A 1687-nucleotide genomic window follows, 5' to 3' on the forward strand; every position below is an offset into this window, starting at 1 on the left:
CCCTCCCCCTGCTGCTGCTACTGCTGCTGCTGCTGCTGCTGCTGCAGGACTTTTGGGACGGCGAAGTTCACGGGGAAGTTTCTGCTGTAGTAGACGCGCTGCTGAGCGACTCCACAGCAGAGGCTCTGGCCTGGATAGAGACGCACAGCGCAAAGCTTCGAAAACTTAACGTAATGAGACCTGCTGCTGCTGCTGCTGCTGCTGCTGCTGCTGTTGCTGTTGCTGCTGGTTTTGTTGCTGCGGTGCTGTTGTGGGTGGGGGTGGTGCTGCTGCGGGTTCTCCTGCTGCTGTTGGCTTTGCTGATGCGGATGCTTTTTCTGCTGCTGTTGCAGGTTCTGTGGGTGCTGTTGCTGTGGCAGACTTTGCTGCCGCTGCTGTTGCTGCGGGCACTGTTGCTGCTGCTGCCGTTTGTGCTGCGGGTGCAGTTGCTGCTGCTGCTGCTACGGCAGTTGACTTATCGACCTGCTACTATGTCTGAAAGTTCTTCGTCGCTGGTGGTGCTGTTGTCTCTGCTACTGCTGCTGACTGGATGCTGCTGCTGTTACTGCTGCTGCTGCCCCTGCTGCTGCTGCTGCTGCAGAGTTCTTTGGAGACAGAAGTGCGCATGCAGCACGCGATAAACCTGCTGCGGAAGAAGAAGCCACGAGAAGCTGTGAAGTATATTAAGGAGCACATCAAGCCGGGAGACTTGGGTACTTCGCTGCCGCCCCTAAACCCTAAACCCTAAACCCTAAACCCTAGACCCTAAACCCTCAGCTCCAGACTTTGTGGGGCTGTGTGCCTGACAGCGAAAGGCCAGAACGAGCAACAGCTGCCACTGCTAATGTTCGTGCTGCTAGTGCTGCTAGTGCTGCTGCTGCTGCTGCTGCTGCTGCTGCTACTGCAACTGCTGGTGGCATCGCTGCTGCTGGAGCTCGTCGCCTGCTGAGTGCCCCTTCTGCAGGAGTGCTGCAGAATGTGAATTGCTGCGTTCTGAGCTGCGGAGCATGTTGCTGCTGCGGCTGCTGCTGCTGCTGCTGCTGCTGTTGCTGCTGCTGCTGCTGCGCGCAGAGCGCTGCCCAGACATCCGCCGGGTGCTGGCCCTCGCAGCGATGCTGGACTTCCCCCCTCCGGAGTACGAAGTAAGCCGCAGCAGCGCAGGCTCGAGTCCCGCAAACCCTAAACCCTAAACCCTAAACCCTAAACCCTGAACCCCAAACCGTAAACTTTAAACCCTAGATACTGAGCCCAAAACCCTAAACCGTAGTCCCTGAATCCTGAATCCTGAACCCCAAACCCTAAACCCTAAACCCTAGGCGCAAACCCTCGTGGGGTGGGTTGCTGCTGCTGCTGCAGCACCTGCTGGGGGAGGAGAGGAAGCAGCAGCTAGTGCGGCTGTTCATAACCACTAGTGCTGCTGTCTTGGGAATGACTCGAGAGCCTTTGCTGCCGCCTTTAGTGTTTTCGGGCCTTTGCGCAGTCAAGTCTGGCGCCTGCCTGGAGACCGCGGCCCCCAGGTGGGCCCCGCCAAACCCTAAACCCTAAACCCTAAACCCTAAACCTGGGCCCGCAGCGCAGCCCTAGGCCAGGGAGCTTCAGCCCTTCCTTCTCCTCCAAACCCTTAACCCTAGTAGTCCCAAGCCGCTGCGCTGGCCGGCGCAGCAGCAGCAGCACAGCAGCAGCAGCAGCAGCAGCAGCAGCGGGAGGG

General features: G+C 59.0%; 1 protein-coding gene across 1 annotated transcript; it reads left to right on the forward strand.

Moving 5' to 3' along the window:
* Positions 1-604: 604 nt before the first annotated feature.
* Positions 605-1496, forward strand: ETH_00039155 (erythroblast macrophage protein emp, putative; the record flags this gene model as incomplete). The annotated part of the gene is made up of 3 exons (XM_013380242.1): positions 605-692; positions 1051-1121; positions 1336-1496. Coding segments are annotated over 3 exons (320 nt in total), but the record flags the coding sequence as incomplete, so codon positions are not given.
* Between the last annotated feature and the right edge of the window lie 191 nt (positions 1497-1687).

Source organism: Eimeria tenella, genomic scaffold (genome assembly GCF_000499545.2).
Source record: "Eimeria tenella Houghton genomic scaffold, Eth_scaff4645, whole genome shotgun sequence".
In the NCBI taxonomy this organism is placed as follows: Eukaryota; Apicomplexa; class Conoidasida; order Eucoccidiorida; family Eimeriidae; genus Eimeria; species Eimeria tenella.